Here is an 18,483-nt window from a genome sequence, read left to right on the forward strand (position 1 = left end):
AAACACACACACACACACAGTATTGATTTATCTGGAGTCACACACTGTTGTTTAATTTTTGTCTCTACGGTACACAAAAAACCGGGAGCAAAGAGGGGAAACATAGAAGATTCACAACTTGTGGAACAAGTCACGAAATTCTTTCTGAATAGAAAGACAAAGAACCTGTTACGGGCTTAGACCATCCTACTTTTACCGTGAGTAGGGTACGCCTACTATTCCTCACTTCACTTGTGTATATACCTGATGCACTAACACTGGAAAAGAAACCTTTATATGTGTGCCTCCCTCCTGTTATAAGTGAGTGAGGTGCGCCTAGAAAGCTCTTCTCCTGTCACAATAATATATATAGTATTGATCTATTCAGAGTCACACATTTTTGTTCAAATTTCTTTTATGGTGCATACAACACTGAGGGCCGAGAGGGAGAATATAGAAGATTCGCAAATAACGGAACAAGTACCCGCTACGTGCACATACAGTGCTATCCCTACTGTGAGTTGGGTACGCCCACTTGTGCTCTTCAACTCTCTTGACTTCATTAGTAAAAGTCTTCTGATCTAGTTTACATCTAATCGGTGGTCTTCTTTCTTCTTTTTCCTGATACGCTCCGAGACCCACTGTATAACGGTTAGGAAGATTGGATGGAAATTTGACTGTTGGGATAACATCTGGACAGTTTTTTGCGCCTCATACAGTTTGGAAAATCCTATTTGTATATTACTGTGGACCATCGGACTACCAACACAGAGCAGCAGCACGCAGCCCTCTGCAAAAGGATAAATGATCCTCTTCATACCACAGGTTTCAAACATGGTCTCACTGAATGTTCATTTTCAAGGTAATTACTACACTTAAATTGGTAATATATATATCACAGGGGGCCCAGCACTCACTACAACAAACTGACTCACCTTAACATTCAAATAATCAATTAAATAAATAATGGGGTTTTAGTTCATGAATTGATCAATGCATTTAAGCTTGCAGCCCATCGCCAAGGGACCCCATTTTACTGCAAGTCCTACACCAGGCATGTCCAACGTTGGCCCTCCAGATGTTGTGAAACTACACATCCCAGCATGCTTTGCCACAGTTTTGCTATTAGAAAATGTTAAAACTATTGCAAAGCATGCTGGGATGTGTAGTTTCACAACATCTGGAGGGCCAACGTTGGACATGCCTGTCCTACACTAACAACTGGTTTTCATGGGAACCTGGCAACTGATTGCACGTCATAGCTAAAATGAACATGTGTTTTTTTTTCTTGGGATTAAGCTCACCTGCCAAGTACTTTATGGCTTTTAAAGGTGAGACCATCCCAAACACAGCACCTGAATTAGTATTAAAGGGGCAGCTGTCACAGGTTTCAGGTAAATGAGCTTATCTAGGGTTGATGTGATAGCTATGTGTATTGTAGCCATTTTGAGTGATAGTGTTAGGACCTGCAGAAAAGTGGGGTCCCGTGAAGGGGGCTGCAGGCTTAAATGCATTGATCAATTCATGAACACAATCTCCACTTGCAATTTCATTATATTGTAAACCATTTTTACTTAACATAAAGCACAAGGAAATCCAATACATCTGTGGCATTAGAAAACACACAGGCAAGCATAAACTAGCAGCAGCCCAGAACACATACTGATCAGTCAGAGCGCAGGGTATCTGTACGGTTTACCCTACTGCCAGGTAAGTATAGTTACCTTCTTTCTGCCCACACCAATCCTAATCCTCCCTACCTGCAGCCTAACCCTCCTACACCTCCACCTAAACCTCCCCACCCCCCTTCCTTGAGTTACTTGGACATTTACACAATTTCCCTTGATGGTTGCCTTTACCCCTGTTGTCCTCCACCCTTTGGGTGCTTTTTATTCCTTCTCCTTCCATCTCCATTTTTATAAGTGACATTATAAGGGACATTTTAATGGTCATTGTAACTTTTGTTGTTTTTATCTTTGGTTGTTTATCACTCTCCATTTTTTTACTTTTTGAAGCTTGGTGCATATGGCCCGGTATGCGATGTCTTGTCACACCTGTGATCCAGATGGGCGATCTTTGCCCTATATGAGGACACTGTCTGGAGCATGGATCATTGTAGCAGCACCTCTAATAATAATCTACTGTTCCTTATCATTCACTAGTTGAATATTACAGTATGGTTGGACAACTTCATTTATACAGGTATGGCCATATACATATTATTTATACGTGTATCCAAAGCACAATAGCACTTACCCCTTTCTGATTGATGTGTCTACTCCACTCTGGGGCCATGACAATTGGAAGTGGGTATGTCTCTCCTATAGTTACATTGGCATGTGCTAGTGAGGCATTGCTCAGTGCCCAAGGAGTATGTGCATCTCCCCCTTTTATCTGCTGCAATTCTGGAACCCAAAGTCGGATGTAATCACCCTTTTATAGAGAGAGTGGGAAACACAAATCAGCACAATAAATCTGGCATCCGACAACTAATCATAGGCATAAGTACATAGACCAGCGAAAAGCATGACGATTACCAGACAGACACCAGTTGGCCATCATCATAAGTATTAAAATTGCATTCCTATTTGACACAGCAATACCGCATTCAGACCGCAAAATGTAGGGTCGCACGGAACTTTGAAACGGTTCAGTTCCGATGCGATCCTGTATTTTGGTTCAGACCTCCTCAGCAAACCAGCAATATTGCCAGTTCGCTGACGTCATCCGTGGGCGTGGCAGAGCATTATCGGGGGAGGAGGAAGCGCTTAGAGATGGCGCTGCGCCAAGCGCTGCCTCCTCCATTGGTGTGAACGGAAAACAGGAAGCTCGACCCGATTAACCTGTTCACAGCGTAAAGCAACACGGCAACGAACCGGTAAGAGCCCTTCTTCTTTACCGGTTTGTGGGACCCGTTAACCCCTTTCACATTGCAACAATTACCGGGTCAAAACAGCAAGAAGCCGACATGAGCCCGGTAATTAGGTGCGATGTGAAAGGGGTATAATGCAATTTTGTACTAAGTTAAGTAGTGGGGAGTGGTCGAATTGGGGGGGGGGGGGGGGCAGTGGAAGTGTCATGCTGTGGGCTTTAATGAGTGGCACTTTGGGAGGGGGGAGCGACTGGGAGAAGCTGGGACAGGTTAAAGATAAGCGGCCGTGTGCTTATATACAGTATATTACAGTGTAATAAAATGAGAACACTGGGTATAATTTTGCATTTACCACTGTTTCACAGCAAGTTGTGTTAGAGGAATTATATTTACTGTGATACATACATTGCCATCGTAATCCAGCCCTTGTTTAATCATATTGAACTTTCTGTTTTCTCTCGGGTCATTCCCAATTCCAGCGCTGTATAACCAATTCCCATAATTACTGCACACATCGTAGTCCACCTGGAAGCACAGGAGTAAACACGTTTATTGCAGCAGATTCAGGTTTCTCCAAGCAACTCAGTACTCGCATAGCAGGGAGCCGGCCAACTAGGGACTTTCCACCAGCACATGCCACAGGCCACACAAGCTCTGCAGGGGTTATTTCCTTGTTAGCTGAGCTGGGTTGGGATAATTTTTTTGGCCACAGGAAGGTCGACATGCATTACGTCAACCACTTAAGGTCGACATACGCATTAGGTCAACCACTTAAGGTTAACATATTCATTAGGTTGACGGGAACATTAGGTCGACATGGGAAATGTCGACAGCCAAAAGGTTGACATGGGTTTTACACTTTTTTGTCCCTAATGTCAACACAGTCACTGTATCGGTGCACTGCATCCCCTCGCATGGCTCGCTGCACTCACCAGACTTCAGGCACAGTGCAGAGTCCATGTCGACCTTTTTGTCAACCTATTGCCTGTTGACCAATAGTGGTTGACTTAGACACTGTCCACCTAATGACCCATACCCACAAACAGGCTATGTGTAAAGCTATTGGTTCTGTAAAGGTGTAACGCCTAGCATAAGGGAATGTACATGATACATAGAATATATATAAGTTCTCTCTCTGTACATGTAAAGAGCTAACGGTTTGGTTTAGGTTATGGAAAAATGACCGGTCTGTCACAGATATCCAATGTCTTCCAATCATCTCAGTTAAGGCCCATACACACTTGGCGACTTTGAGCTAAAAGCAGCTGAAAACAGCATGTTTGAGCAGCTTTCAGCTCAAAGCCGCCCAGTGTGTATGCCCTGGCGATGAGCGGTGAACGCCTGTGCACGCTCTCGCATCATTGCCGGGAAAGCCATTCATCCGCTAGTATTACCAGCAGAGGACAGGCTTTGAGGACAGCTTTGCATAGCGCTGCGCTATACAAAGCCATCCTCCCCCTACTGACAGCGCCTGGGAAGGGGGAAAGCTACAATAAAAGGCACTTTACTTTTACATGCCTTACTTGCATTTCTTATGCTGTATTCAGTTTTCTCTTGTAATAATCAATAACTTTATTAACATAAAAAAGTTTATTGATAAATATACAAGTGTGGTGTATTCCAGTTATGAGTGTATTTTAGTTTAATTCATTACTGGTGCATACAATAATTGATAGTGTATGGGCACCTTTCAGTGGTTATATATAATATTCTCCCAGGTTGATATTTTTCCTATTTCACTTCCTTGCATTGGGGAACTAAGACAACTAAGATGGGTCAATGTGATACACTATTTACATGAAAACTTCTCCCACTGAATCCAATTTACATCTTAGCCATTTCATAAACTCAGTGTAAAGCACTGAGCCCTGAGTGATGGCCACATCTCCAGGGCACTTATATTTAGTAGCAATATATTGAAATGTCAGAGACAACAAAGAGGACAAGGAAATAGAGCGAGAATACGCATGAACAGTATCGATGTCTGTTTTTTTTTTAGAAAACAAAATGTCAATAAAAAGTATTGAATTTAAAAGATATTGAAATGTATTTACAGTAACATACAGTAGGTTCCCGGTCTCCGTGTCAATGCAATTAGGAGAAAGTCCACCACAGATGGAATCAGTTCCCTATTTTTATTCTGTTATTTACACAGAGCAAACAGGCACAACGGCTCTGCCCAAGATCCCACTTCCCCATTTATCATCATAAATGGGAGATTGTGCAAAATCGTATATATATTATAAATTTATTGTTTAACAATCTCATGTGCCGGAGTATAGCAGATGAGGTCTATAGAATGTTCTATTCTCTAATAAGAATTAGGATTGTCACCTATATACTGTAAATAGTGGATAAGTGTAAGACTGTATAAGAGTATCCTGCATTTATCTAAAATGTATCCAACGCAGAACGACAATCTATGTATGGGCAGCTTTTAAAAGTTTTACAAAATTTACCCTCAAGTCTACAATGGTGTAATCTGATGGGGTCAAGCTGCAATAAGTGACGGCTCACAGACCTAGGTAAATTGCTTTTGCTGCTTTTGATATTTGTGATGTTCCTCAAATAAAAAATCCATGCTGAAGTTGCCATTTTCCAGCGGCACCATTACAGTGCAGTGAAAGAGACCCTGGTCCCATCGACCCGTGTTACTCGTTTCCACTACCCGGGTTGAACTGACCCAGGATTCTGTATTCCCACTAGCAAAAAGCCCAGGTCGAAGCGCGTCAACTTGCATTGACTTGGGTTATTTTTGGTAATGGATAAGTATTCATCTATAATATACAGATCTTGACCCTGGCTAATTAGGTAAGCATATTAAAATACAGAGTGATACCTGACTGATGTGCAAGATCCTTGTAGAGGTACCGTGGACAAGCAACATAGTGACTAACATTAACTTTCCATTTCATTTTTTTCTAATTACAGGATACTGCCTTACTGTATATCTAAGAAGGTTATCCTATTACCCCCACTAACACATCGCTAGCGAAGAACTGACATTATAGATAGATAGCGATCACGGGTTATAGGATATCGGCCTAAATCTACAGATCAGTAAGTGGCTGTAGGAAGAACAGCAGAGCCAAAAATGATAGATATAAATGGCTTAGGGCCATACCAAAACACAAGGGCCGGGGGCGTGGCCTGGCAAGCAACCTGACCAGACGCGCCATACCAGAGCTCCGGACTGGGACGCTGATAAAGGCTATATACAGCCAAAAAACCCACCACACACCTACCCCTGCAATACGTCCTTGCTTCCTAACGCCCGGACGGCAGCTGACTGGTGTCGCGGAGCCGGGGAGTGCTTTCCGGCGCTCTCGCGGGTTGCGGCCTAGTCACAGGTCCGAGCCGGGGCCTCAATTTCTACAGCGCCGACCGAGCGGGACCCGCGAAACAGTGCCGCGGGACGGACGGGTCCTGAGAGACAGCAGCAGGAGCAGGGGGTATCCGACCTGCGGGAGCCCCCCAGCAGACGCCCACCCCAGGTCAGGCTTCAGAAGGGAGGGACCGGTACACGCGCGCTGCCACACCAGAGCGTGCGCACCCCGGACGGAGGCCTCCCAGACCTTCACAGCAGCAGCACACACAGCACAAGCCCCGAGAGGGACCGTGCACACAGTAGGTGACCAGGGGGACGAGGAGATAGCCTCCACTGGGTGACGCAGCGGGAGGGCAGTTGCCATTACCCCACGCCAGCCATTCTAGAGCCCTGAACCCTGGGTAACTGCTTACTACCACAGTCATCACCAGCAACGGATACCCCCCCCCAGAGATACTGTCCCAAGCAAACTCCTGCATTTATCCACCCCTCCCTGCCCCCAGCTCACACTAAGAGGGGAAGCAGTAGTGAAACAGGAGCTTACACAAAGCCCAAAGCTGAGAAGGGGGGTGCTACTCCCCAGAGCACCCCTAACGACTGGACTAAAGTACCTGTTTCCTTCTGTTCCTGCCCTCACAGATCTGGCTGCAAACAGCATACAATCTCAGCTGCCTTTCCAGAGACTATAGGAATCCCATATGATATGCAAGACTGCCCTCTAGTGTCTATAAGCACTAAGCACAGTCAATAACTTAACAAGGCAAGCTACTGATAAAGTGAATACCTTATACCCCAACCTATCAACCAGCCAAAGTAGTGCAAGCCAAACCTCTGCCATCACCTCACAGCAGCGCTTACAGCGCCCAGAAGTGGGAAAAGGTCAAAGCTCTCCAAATATGACACATCCTAAATGAAGATGTCCCCTTGAAGCCAGGTCCCCGGGAGTCACCGCCCAATGAGATGAGCTGCTTCAATGTGAGTGCGACTTAAGACAACCCCTCTGGATCCGAGAACCCCCCCCCCCCCCTTTTGCGTTCTACACCAAGCTTCTGAGCTAATTATGGTCAAAGGCAAAAAGGCTCTGCAGAAAGGCACTACTCCTCTTCCCAAAGAAAACATGTCTCAAGCCGATATGAGACCGTTTCTACAGTCCACATCATCTACGCAAGCAGATGGCACGCCAACCCCTGCATCACCTGCTCCGCCTTCGACTTTCCAGACCTCCATGCTGGCAACGGAGCTGGCCGAAATCAAGAACGCCCTATCATACATGAAAACCCTCCCAACAAAGCAGGATATTCAAGATACGGTTCGCCAAGAACTTGCTGCTGTACGACAGGACTTGTCCCAACTATCCAATCGCACCACCTCCCTAGAATTATCCCAAGATGCAACCAATACATTCTGCAATTCTCTCACGGAAACCCTCGCCGCTCAAGCCGCGGAGATCCGCTCTCTACAACTGCACCTGACAGACTTGGACAACAGGGGGAGAAGAAACAACCTCCGCCTGCGAGGACTGCCCGAGGAAGTCACGCAAGACAACCTGCAAGATGCACTCACCAAGATCTTCAACGAGATTCTCGGAAACGACCCCTCAGAATCTATCATCCTGGATAGAGCACATCGGGCACTGAGACCTAGAGGATCACCGTCTGACCGCCCACGCGACGTGATATGTCGTCTACATTATTACTCGCAGAAGGAGAGTATTGTACGCAAGATACGGCAACTTGATGGTATAGACTTTAATGGCTCTACCGTACAAATTTATCAAGACCTGTCCTGGCATACACTCCAGCAGCGGAAGGCGTTAAGACCACTCACCGCCGAGCTCCGTAAGCGACAGTTAAAATACAAATGGGGCTTCCCCTTCAACCTGCAAGTAACCTCCGCCGGCAAACACCATGTGCTAAACTCCTTCTCTGACCTTCCGACGTTTTGCACAGCCTTGGGCCTACCAACTCCTGATATACCCAATTGGGAGTTCAGCAATCCAGATCTCCCCCCTCTTCAGCAACGACGACAAGACCAACCCTGGCAAAAATCACAACATGCCAGAAAGAAACAAAGCCAAGCTTGGATACCCCCCGATCTCGGATCCACCTGAAGATCTACAAGCTCACTTTCGCCAAGACCCTTTTCAGATCTTAGACCGTACCCAGGACTGGTGATTATAATGTTATATTATGGTGATATTACAATGTAATTCTAATTTAGCTTAATACATATCACTAGACAGTTAACTTCTCTGTGTACGTCTAAAAGGAGATAGCCCATTCTCCCCTATTAGTATCGTTTCAAGCACTTACCCACGGGGGATGTAAAAGTGTAATGTCCCCCTTTCTCTTTCCTGTTCTCAGTTGCACTTTCATTCTCCATTATCTCTCCTTTGGGAGAAATTACGCACTGTTTAACCGCGGTGACTCCCCCTGCCCCACACCCGCCTTAGGCTCTACTGCCCTTTGAGACGCTAGTGGTTCCCCACCACTGGTCGCCTCACAGCGGGATTGTACTGTGTTCTTTGTCCCCCTTTGCTTATGTTTCTTGTTTTTCTGTTTTTTTTCATGTTCCTCTCTCATTGTTATTTTTGTGTTTTAGAAATGTTTAAGCGTTCCTCCCTCCTCCATGCCTCCTCCCCCCCCCCATCCCACCTCCACACCCCTGACCTTTCACAACAATATGCAGACCAAACCTTTCCTCGGCATTTATGACCTCAACAGGTAAACTAAAAATCATTTCCATTAATGCCAAGGGCCTAAACACCCCGGAGAAAAGAAGCAGCCTGCTCAGGACCCTCTGGGCAGAAAGAGCAGATGTTGCCTTAATCCAGGAAACACACTTTAGGTTATCCGCTAAAAACCCATCTCTTTCCAACCACCGTTTCCCTACTGCCTACTACTGCAATACCCCTAATAGCAAGTCTAAAGGAGTGGCAATAATGTTTGCTAGACATCTCCAGCTCTCTGACGTATCAATTCTGAAACCAGCCCCCGGTCGAATACTCATCATAAAATGTAAAAGTTCTGCACAACCCTACACTTTCGTAGTGGTGTATGCCCCTAATCAAGACCAATATTCATTCTTCCGCACGCACCTGACACATTTAGACTCTCTACTGGAAGGTACGACAATCCTAGGAGGAGATCTCAACTGGACCTTAGATCCAACTACTGATACCTCCACAGGCTCCAGCAGATTTACGGCACAAAAATATCTAAAAATTCAAAAGATATTCCATGACCTACAAATGGCCGACTCTTGGAGAACTCTCAATCCTTCTAGTAGAGACTACTCGTTTTACTCCCATCCCCATCAGACCTACTCCAGACTAGACTACATATTCCTGAGTCACAGACACCTTCCCCTACTCCTAGACGCCTCAATAGGCTCCATTACCTGGTCAGACCATGCCCCAATCTCAATAACGCTAGAAACTCCCCAACAGACCCCTGGCCAATGGACATGGAGACTCAACGAGTTACTACTACAGGATACACACTGCAAGGCAGAATTAGACAAAGCACTTTTAGAATATTTTGAGCTGAACGACACCGCAGGTATATCCGCAATAACCCTATGGGAAGCACATAAATGCGTCATCAGGGGCAAACTGATACAGCTGGGCACATATAGGAAAAAACAAAGAGCTGCACAGATTCTAGCGTTACTAGAAAATATCCATAAGCTTGAAACCTTACACAAGTCTGGGGCCTCACCATCACCCCTAACTGAGCTAATCGAATCCCGAAACACACTGAACAAACTCTTAGCCGAACGCACCAAAATGGAAATACGTAAGTGCAAGAATAAGTACTATCAATGGGGTAATAAGCCTGGTCGCTTGCTTGCGCAAGCTCTAAGAGCTCAAAGATCCGCCTCCTTTATCAACAAGATAAAGAAAGATGCAGATACCTACTGCTTTAAAACCCCGGAGATTGCGTCATGCTTTAAAAACTACTACTCCTCACTATACAACTTACACAAAGCCCCCTCACCAACAGAACATCTACAGAAAATGCTTCAAGCAAAGGAATACCTATCCTCAGTTGCTTTCCCAACCCTCTCCCCTAGCGACAGGGACCTACTTGAAGAACCACTCTCCCAGATAGAGCTAGATTCGGCCATATCATCCTTACCTCTAGGCAAAAGCCCCGGCCCAGACGGCTTTACAGCAGTATACTATAAGACCTTCAAAGAATTACTCATCCCCAAACTATTACAGGCCTTCAACTCCATCTCAGCAGAAGCACACTTCTCCAAACAGTCTCTAGAAGCACACATTACGGTGATCCCGAAATCGGGGAAGGACCCCTCGGTGTGCTCCAGCTACAGACCCATCTCCCTCCTCAATGTAGATATTAAATTATTTGCAAAGTTAATGGCGTACAGACTAAACAGATTTCTCCCCGCTCTGATCCAAAATGACCAGGTGGGATTTGTTCCAGGCCGCGAGGCAAAGGACAATACCACCAAGGTACTAAATTTAATACATTTAGCCTCTCGCCACAACATCCCCACTATTCTTATCTCAACTGATGCCGAGAAGGCGTTTGATAGGGTATGCTGGGATTTCATGCGGTCTGTGCTGGAGTACATTGGACTGGGGACAAAAGCCCTCCATAGAATTCTGGCCCTATACCATACGCCCACAGCAAGAGTGAGGACTAACGGCCTTCTATCAGACCCCTTCCCTATTAACAACGGAACAAGGCAAGGCTGCCCCCTCTCGCCACTGATCTTCGTGTTATGCATGGAGGCTCTGGCCAGGGCGATAAGAGCAAACACAAACATCACTGGTATACGAGTTGGAGAGACAGACTACAAACTAGCTCTATTTGCAGATGATCTACTGGCAATCATCACACAACCAGCAGCATCACTCCCCCATTTCCTAAATGAATTAGAACGATTCGGCTCCCTCTCAAATTTTAAAGTTAATATGTCCAAGTCCAGCATTCTTAACATCTCCACTCCCCCCGGGTTAATCCCCCAGCTCAAAAGCTCCTTCCCATTCGCATGGCAACATTCCCACATTACATACCTAGGCATCAAACTACCCAGCGACTTAACCCGCCTATACACCCTAAATTACCAGCCCCTTCTCAGATCCCTCCGTGCAGAATATAGCAGATGGCACAACAAACAGCTATCCTGGTTGGGGAGAATAAACGTCACTAAAATGAACTCTCTACCCAAGCTACTCTATATACTCCAGACCCTACCAATCTTTATCCCTGACACATGGTTCAACACTATTCGAACGCTGACCCAACAATTTATTTGGCAACGCAAAAGACCCAGAGTTAAGCGAGAGATCCTAGCGAGAAGCACCGAAAGAGGAGGGTTCCGGTTGCCCGATATTAAGAAGTACTATCATGCCATTCACTTAAATAGAGTTTTCGACTGGACCAGGAATCGTATAAGTAAGCAGTGGGTAGAACTCGAAGGAGTGTGTGTGAAACAATTCCCTGAAATATTTCCCTGGCTACCCACTCTCCCCAAACCGCCACCCTCTCACCCAACCATCCCCCCCACACTGAACACCTGGAAACTTTTACGCCGAAACCCACTCATATCATCCGATTTTGGCCCACTAACGTCATTTTTATTCAACCCGGATTTTCAACCCGGGCTAAGCACACAAGACTTTTCTCACTGGGCACTAGAAGGCCTCTTCAGAGTAGGACAGATGATGCTAGGCTCAAGCATGCGCCCTTTCTCAGACCTACAAACAAAATGGAATGTCCCATCAAGGGACTTCTGGAAATTCCTACAGGTCAGACACTACATACAAACAGGCTCCAGAACACCCCCCTCATCCCGAGAACTGACAGCGTTTGAAAGACTCTGTATATCCACTTGCGACACTACCCACACAATTTCACTGCTATATAAACTTCTTCAAGACCTAAACAGCGATATCACCTCATCATTCACCAGGGCGTGGGAAAGGGACCTTAATTTACACATATCTGATAGGGAATGGGAATCAATTTACATAAAGGCCCACACTAGCTCTATATGCATCCAAACCAGAGAAACACAGTACAAATTAATTATGAGATGGTACAGACACCCCTCCATCCTACACATCATGAACCCTAGCACCCCAGCAACCTGCTGGAGATGCAAGAAGTCCACTGGATCCCTCATGCATATATGGTGGGACTGCCCGCTAATCACACCCTTCTGGAATGAGGTCATAGAGACCTCACAGAAAATTCTCCACTCCCCCATCCCTGCGACCCCTGCCTTCTGGCTGCTGAACCACTCTACCACTCCCCTCTTCTGTTATAAAACCTCTTTGATCAGACACCTTGGCAACGCAGCAAGAGCCAGTATACCTGCCTTATGGAAATCCACAATCCCACCCACACGCAAATCCTGGTTTACAAAAATCGAATACTATATGTCTATGGAGGATGTGTTGCTTTCATCAGTAGATAAACTCTCCGAATTTACAGTCACATGGCTCCCCTGGATGGAGTACAAGTCCACACAGGAATACAAGGCCCTTTTCGTGTAAAGAAAATACCTGGACTAACACTAGCCCACACTAGCTATAAATGCATAAACAGCACCATGTAAGGGAAAGGTCACCTCCCCCCCCCCCCCTCCTCCACCTTCTCCTCCCTTGCCCCTCCCCCCTCCTTCTCTGTTTCTCTCCCCAATTGTATTCGTCCCATTGACTCCGATTTACTAACCTTACCGAATAGACGCAATACAACCTCCCTAGTTTAACTCATGTTATTTGAACTGTAATAATGTTGGAGGAAGATATTAGCAGCGTATATGCTATTATTTTTTATTATTTTTTTATTTCATCTCGCTGCGTCGAGATCTGTTGGCTGTTTACGTGTCTCATCCTATGCCTCCCATGTTTCCCTATTTTCCTTGAAAATCAATAAAAAATGATTATACAAAACACAAGGGCCACCAGTCTCTGTGATCATCTAGTACTGTACAAATGTTTGCTACACCGGGCTCCTTTGGTCGCATAGTACCCTGGGCTAAGTAGGAGTGTTAAGCTGGCCATACACCTGCATTGTCCCTCTGGCGGGTTGGAACATATGACAAGCAATATGCTGTAATTCAGCTCTTTCCTTACCAGTAAATATTCAAACCATTCAGCACCCATTCTCCAGTCAATGCCAAGGTCCTTGGTGAGAAAGCTGGCCACATTCTGGCGCCCTCGGTTTGACATAAAACCAGTCATTGCCAGTTCACGCATGTTGGCATCAACAAAAGGAACCCCAGTTCGACCTTCTATAATGAGGAATAGCAGATCATTACAAGCATACAATATTAGCATCTGTATGTGACAGGAGGAAGAGAACCAGACACGCACTGACCTTTCCAGGCATCAAATAGCTGCGGGTCTTTTTTCCAGGGTACCTCTTTATCTTGAAGACCTAAATATTTGAATAGGTCACTGTAAGGGAGCAAATCATTCAGCAACGAGGTACCGGGTACTGCCATAGTATGGGTTATGCTGGCAGGTAGTTATTATATGGAATAGTAAACAAGAAATACAGAGCTACAGTAAAACAATCTAAATGCCCCACATACATGGCCAAATCGCATGTGCTTGACATACGCTCCGAAACAATGCAAGTACCCATGAGCATTGGTTCAGAGTCAGAGGTCTGACGTGCTGCACAGAAGATACAATTGGATGTGTAGCCATTAGTAGCACAACGCATGTTCTTTTTAGCACCCGCGATGTATTGCATACGACTTCAGAGGAACTCCCCAGGAGTCCTTTTACAAGCAATAAATCGAAAAGTGGTTTAAAAAATGACATATGAAGTCCGTTGTCAGCCTTCTCTGGGAGCTGCCGGGGGAACTCAAGGTAAATCGGGTCCGACTTGCCCTTAAGACAAGTCGGACTGATGTATGGGGGCCTTAACCCTTTGAGTGCCAGTATCTGTGAGAGATGTGCAAAATATGTGCTAAAAGTTCCAGCGTCACTCATATTTGTTATATGAATTCAAATATATATATATTTTTAAATAATATATTTCCTATATACTGGTAAACATGACAGGTCCTTATGATGATTAAAAATGTTTGTGTTGCAATTTTCACACCTATTTTGACAAATTCACCTGGCACTCAAAGGGTTAAGACAGTGGCACAAATATGTAATACCTGTACAGCTTGACAGAATAAAAATATTTACTAAATGAACACAATTCTAGCAATAGACACATTAAAAACCAGTACTTTACATTTATACGATAGTATTTAAAAAATATTCTCGTGTTTTTGTTTTTTTTAAAGGTCTATATTGTTTTACACTCCTGTGTTTATTAAACTATTATGTGTATTCTATCAGGCCATATTACATATTTAGGGACCATCATCTTAAAATGTTTGCGTGCAGTTTTCTGGTTTACTATTCCTTCCCCCATCAATACATACATTGCACAGGAAGGATGTATGCATACCAAGCACAGAATCCAATATCCCATCGCCCAGTGGCGTAACAAAAGCCCCACAGACCGCGTGGTGGGGGGGGGTGATGAGTAAGGGTGGGAGCCGGGGGTCTGGGGGGGCTATTGCTGCGCTGCACCGCTGCTGCGACCGATAGATCTACTTGTCTGCAGTCCCGGCGCTCCTTCTGGCTCCTGCTATTGAAAAATGGCCCTCACAAAATGTCTGCCCCCTTACAGCAGTAATTTTTCATTAGCAGGAGCCAGGAGGAGCGCCAGGACCGCAGACAAATAGACCTGCAGGTCCCAGCCACAGATGTGGCAATGCCAAGCATGGAGGGGGGTAAGGCATGGCTGGGGTTTTGTGTTTGTCTTAACTTTACTGGCGATGGGGGGCGCTGCCCAAATATTCGGTGGGGGGTGCAAATTGTATAGTCACGCCACAGATACCATCTTACCTCTCAGATAGAATATTCTTTTCCCATACTTCAGAGCTACGAAACGGAAGTAATCTCTCCATAAAAGCTCAAAGATAACCCTAAAATAAAACATTTTATTTTCTAAACTTTGCATTTAGTATCACAGATGGCACAAAACACCAGTAAAAGTGTGCAAGAGACACTGGGCTGTGACTACAATCGTATAGGAATTTGTTTTGAAAATATAAAATGTCAAAGATGGAAAAAGCAGCGGCAGCATCAATACAGCACCCTTACACAGGTCCAGGCAAAGTCACATACAGATGTACCAATGCCACACATTACATTAATCACTGCAGCCTAGCAGAGTAGTTTTGTCGCATCCAGAGGGCTGCTTGGCACGACTGAAGCCACAGTGTATAAGGATTAAGTAAGAGATTAACATAGAAACATAGAATGGGGGGATGATTCAAAAACACAATAAAAGGAGAAAATTGCTTTATAATTCTTACCAGTATGTACTTTGATTTGCAGTTCGTTCTCTTTCATATTTCTGGATCTGCTCAAAAATATATCTAGGGGATATGCAGCCCAATGCAAGCCTGAAATACAGCAAAACAGATTGGACATGTGGTAAACACAAGTCATTAATCTCGAATTTTAGGGTGCAGGGTGAGAGGTGCTGATGGCCTACCCTAGTTAGGTCTTTTTCCGACACCCTCGCATGAGGCAGAAGTAGCAGTCTCACACAAGCAACCCTAAAGCTGCTTTTTTAGAAAATGGACAAAATCATGGGGCAGATGTAAGAAAATAAAATAGAGAAATCCTTCGCAATCACAAACGATCGCGAGCCAATACGCACTCTGGTGGATCTTTAGAAGGATCTTTTGATCTTACCTGCTGCGGGGAAGATCAGAACCTGCAGCTAAAGATCTGTGGGACTCAGGTTTTCTTGGATTCGGGTATTTGGGAGATGGGGCGCTCAGTCTCTGGGGTGTGTTTGGGAACTTCGGATGCTCGGATATTTGGGCACTTGTGCGCGTTCGTGCGGTTGGACATTTGGTAGTTGGTGCGCATAGGCGTGTTTGCACGCTCGGGTGCTCAGGGATACAATTTTTGGGGGAGTTTGCAGGCTCAGGTGTTCAGATGCGTTTGAATGCTTGGATAGTCGGGCATGTTCGCGCGGTTGGGTATTTGGGAGTTGGCGCGCTAAGGTATTCGGGCATGCTCGGACAAGTTAGGACGCTCAGGGATTCGGGTGTCTTCGGCCACGTTCATACGATTGGGTGTTCGGGCGCCCATGGATTCGGATGTTTGGGTGCAGGACAGACAAAAGATTTCAGGGCTAATTTACGTGCACATCTTAAGATCGCATATCTGTCTAGTGTGTGAGCACCTTTAGATTTAGTTCTGGGCGGCAACTCTTTTTTGCTTATTCCCTTTAGTGTTTATCCTGTATTTATTTATTTATTTTAATTGTATATAAATAAGAAAAATAAGAAGAAGAATATAAAACAGAAGAATATAATATACAGTGGATAACATAAAAAATAAATAAAATAAACACAGCTGACCCTCCCCAATTTACATATTTACATATTAAAGTTACTCATCATTGCACTATTATATCATTGAACCTTACCATGCAGCAAATTTGGTTGAATAATCTAGACCTATAAGTCCATTACGGGTATCTTTATAGGAAGCAACAAGATTCTGTATTGAAAATGGAAATAAGAGAAAAGTAAAATGGGGGGAGGGGGGGGGGGGGGTTTGAAAAGCAGATACAGTTAATCAGTTTGTAAATCCAAGGGCTCCCTCTAGTGGTAAGAAATAGAAACAGCTCTGCGATAAATGAAAACATAATACTGGGTACACACTTGATGACCTATATACCGAGATATTGCGGATAAAAGGAACCCAGCATCGGCAAGTGCATACACACCTGCCGGTGCTGGCAGCTACAGAGCACCGGTGGTGGCCATGCTGCTTTCCACAGCACATTCCTCGCTTGCGATGCCATCTGTCATCCTGCATGTAAGGCACATTGGACAATTTGAGCGGTTGGTCTTTCTGAACAGTCAGAATTGGCCAAATCATTCAAAAGGACATCTATTGGGTACCCAGCTTAAGGGATGGCCATGGACGATTCAAAATCAATGGTTTATGACCAATGCTGAATACTGTTTGGAGAACTGGATGATTTCCACCATTGATGATACACAAGCAAAAACTATTATTTATTTTTTATTAAAAATATATTATTATTTGGACTATATCCCAAGGTGCTAGTAGACAGACTTAGTCCCACCCCCGACACTCATGAAGCCCCGCCCACAGGCTGTCATTGGCCCATAGCCTAACGCATTGTAAAGCATTGTTGACCATCAATAGGGGAAATCATTGAGGATTATCTTGCACATGGGTAACCCAGCAATGGCCATCCCCAGATATTAAGAGGCAACTTTTGTTGCTTGGAAATATTCCTTGTAACAAACATTGTTAGAGCATACAGCATTAAATAATTATATTTTCCTAAACATTCACAGCGATGTGGTCAGGGATCAATGTTCAGTCATTCAACAGAGGTATCCTCTATAGTGTGATGGAAAGCACAGAATTTATGTTGCCGTGATTCACTTTGACTGCTCCAAGTGTCCATTTTGTTGGTGCACATTTGTTATTGGTGCATAACTATTACTTACTGTGTCCCAGAAGTAATGCTGCAACCTCTGTAGCGCCTGACTCTCACCACCACTGCACGGAAACGCAGTTCTTGGGTCAGTTAGAGGATCTGTCAGCCATAAAGCCATAAAGAACAGTCAGCAAGGAAACTACTGCACATCCTTAACCTCTGTAAACTGACTCCCCTTGGATCCATATTTTTTTTTAAACTATCACAATAAGTGACCTCCCTTTAACATATTTTTTGTACGTCTTTCCTAACACATTTTTTGTGTCTTTGTGCCAGATGTACTAAGCTTGAAAAAGTGATAAAGTGGAGAGTGTTAAACAAGCAGCCAATCAGCTCCTACCTGTTAATTTTTCAAACACAGACTGTAACATGGCAGGTAGTAGCTGATTGGCTGGTTGTTTTGAAGCTTGATACATATGGCCCTTTCTGTTTATTTTGGATTTAGGTTTATTTCCATTTGGGTTCAAATACTTCCCATGGAATCTTCATCAGCTCCAAGCAGCATCCAGCGCCATTCCACACAGCGCAAGGGATGCTACATTTATCTCAGATCAAAGGACAAGAAAACCAAATGTATCTATAATGAGTGCAATAAGTTTGTGTGTGAAATTTGCATAATAGTATAAAAGCGTTGGGTACAAACGTATAATTAATTCGGCACAAATTTTGATAGACACAAATGTTGCATAAACAACGTAAAGATAATTTGGATGTTAGTAGTAAAAAAAACTAATCGGTTTGCCAATAAAAGG

General features: G+C 44.6%; 1 protein-coding gene and 1 long non-coding RNA gene across 2 annotated transcripts in view; one reads left to right on the forward strand and one right to left on the reverse strand.

Annotated features, from left to right (window-relative positions):
* Nucleotides 1–18,483, reverse strand: part of LOC146081121 (cryptochrome DASH) — a 29,331-nt gene that overhangs the window by 3,636 nt on the left and 7,212 nt on the right. Inside the window, exons 6-13 of the mRNA XM_083189093.1 lie at nt 17,742–17,830; nt 16,679–16,752; nt 15,549–15,638; nt 15,076–15,155; nt 13,535–13,594; nt 13,291–13,448; nt 3,257–3,376; nt 2,236–2,412 (exon numbers count right to left, since the gene is read on the reverse strand). Of these exons, the coding sequence (XP_083045219.1) occupies nt 2,236–2,412; nt 3,257–3,376; nt 13,291–13,448; nt 13,535–13,594; nt 15,076–15,155; nt 15,549–15,638; nt 16,679–16,752; nt 17,742–17,830 (848 nt within the window). The remainder of the gene's footprint in view (nt 1–2,235; nt 2,413–3,256; nt 3,377–13,290; nt 13,449–13,534; nt 13,595–15,075; nt 15,156–15,548; nt 15,639–16,678; nt 16,753–17,741; nt 17,831–18,483) is intronic.
* On the forward strand, nt 723–18,204 carry LOC146081122 (uncharacterized). The gene is made up of 3 exons (XR_014475063.1): nt 723–841; nt 1,995–2,181; nt 18,177–18,204. It is a non-coding gene; the product is annotated as an uncharacterized LOC146081122 (long non-coding RNA).

The sequence above is a fragment of the Crinia signifera genome, chromosome 5, assembly GCF_055691185.1.
Source record: "Crinia signifera chromosome 5, ASM5569118v1, whole genome shotgun sequence".
Taxonomy (NCBI): domain Eukaryota; kingdom Metazoa; phylum Chordata; class Amphibia; order Anura; family Myobatrachidae; genus Crinia; species Crinia signifera.